The following is a 244-nucleotide window of genomic DNA, read 5'->3' on the forward strand; positions in this document are numbered from 1 at the left end:
CGAATTTTTCTCTTATAGATAAAACACCAACTTAGAAAGAAAAAAATATATATAAAAATTGTAAAACCATAATTATCATAATCGAACCAGATTAGAGCAAGGTATATTGAAAACTGACCACTCTAAAAGAGATTCAAGAACAATTTCCGCAAGTGTGAGAAACGAATAGATGATCCAATAAGCAAGCCACTGTTGATCATCTACCTTTGATGGAGATTCTATGGCTACCACCGATGCATACCTA

The 244-nt window shown here is 32.8% G+C and overlaps 1 protein-coding gene across 1 annotated transcript in view; it reads right to left on the bottom strand.

Moving 5' to 3' along the window:
- Window positions 1-244, bottom strand: part of LOC107611813 (HVA22-like protein e) — a gene marked incomplete at its 3' end in the record, with an annotated part of 1,598 nt that overhangs the window by 713 nt on the left and 641 nt on the right. Inside the window, 1 exon segment of the mRNA XM_016313702.2 lies at window positions 119-241. Coding sequence (XP_016169188.1) covers window positions 119-241 — 123 coding nt within the window.

Source organism: Arachis ipaensis, chromosome B08, assembly GCF_000816755.2.
Source record: "Arachis ipaensis cultivar K30076 chromosome B08, Araip1.1, whole genome shotgun sequence".
NCBI lineage: Eukaryota > Viridiplantae > Streptophyta > Magnoliopsida > Fabales > Fabaceae > Arachis > Arachis ipaensis.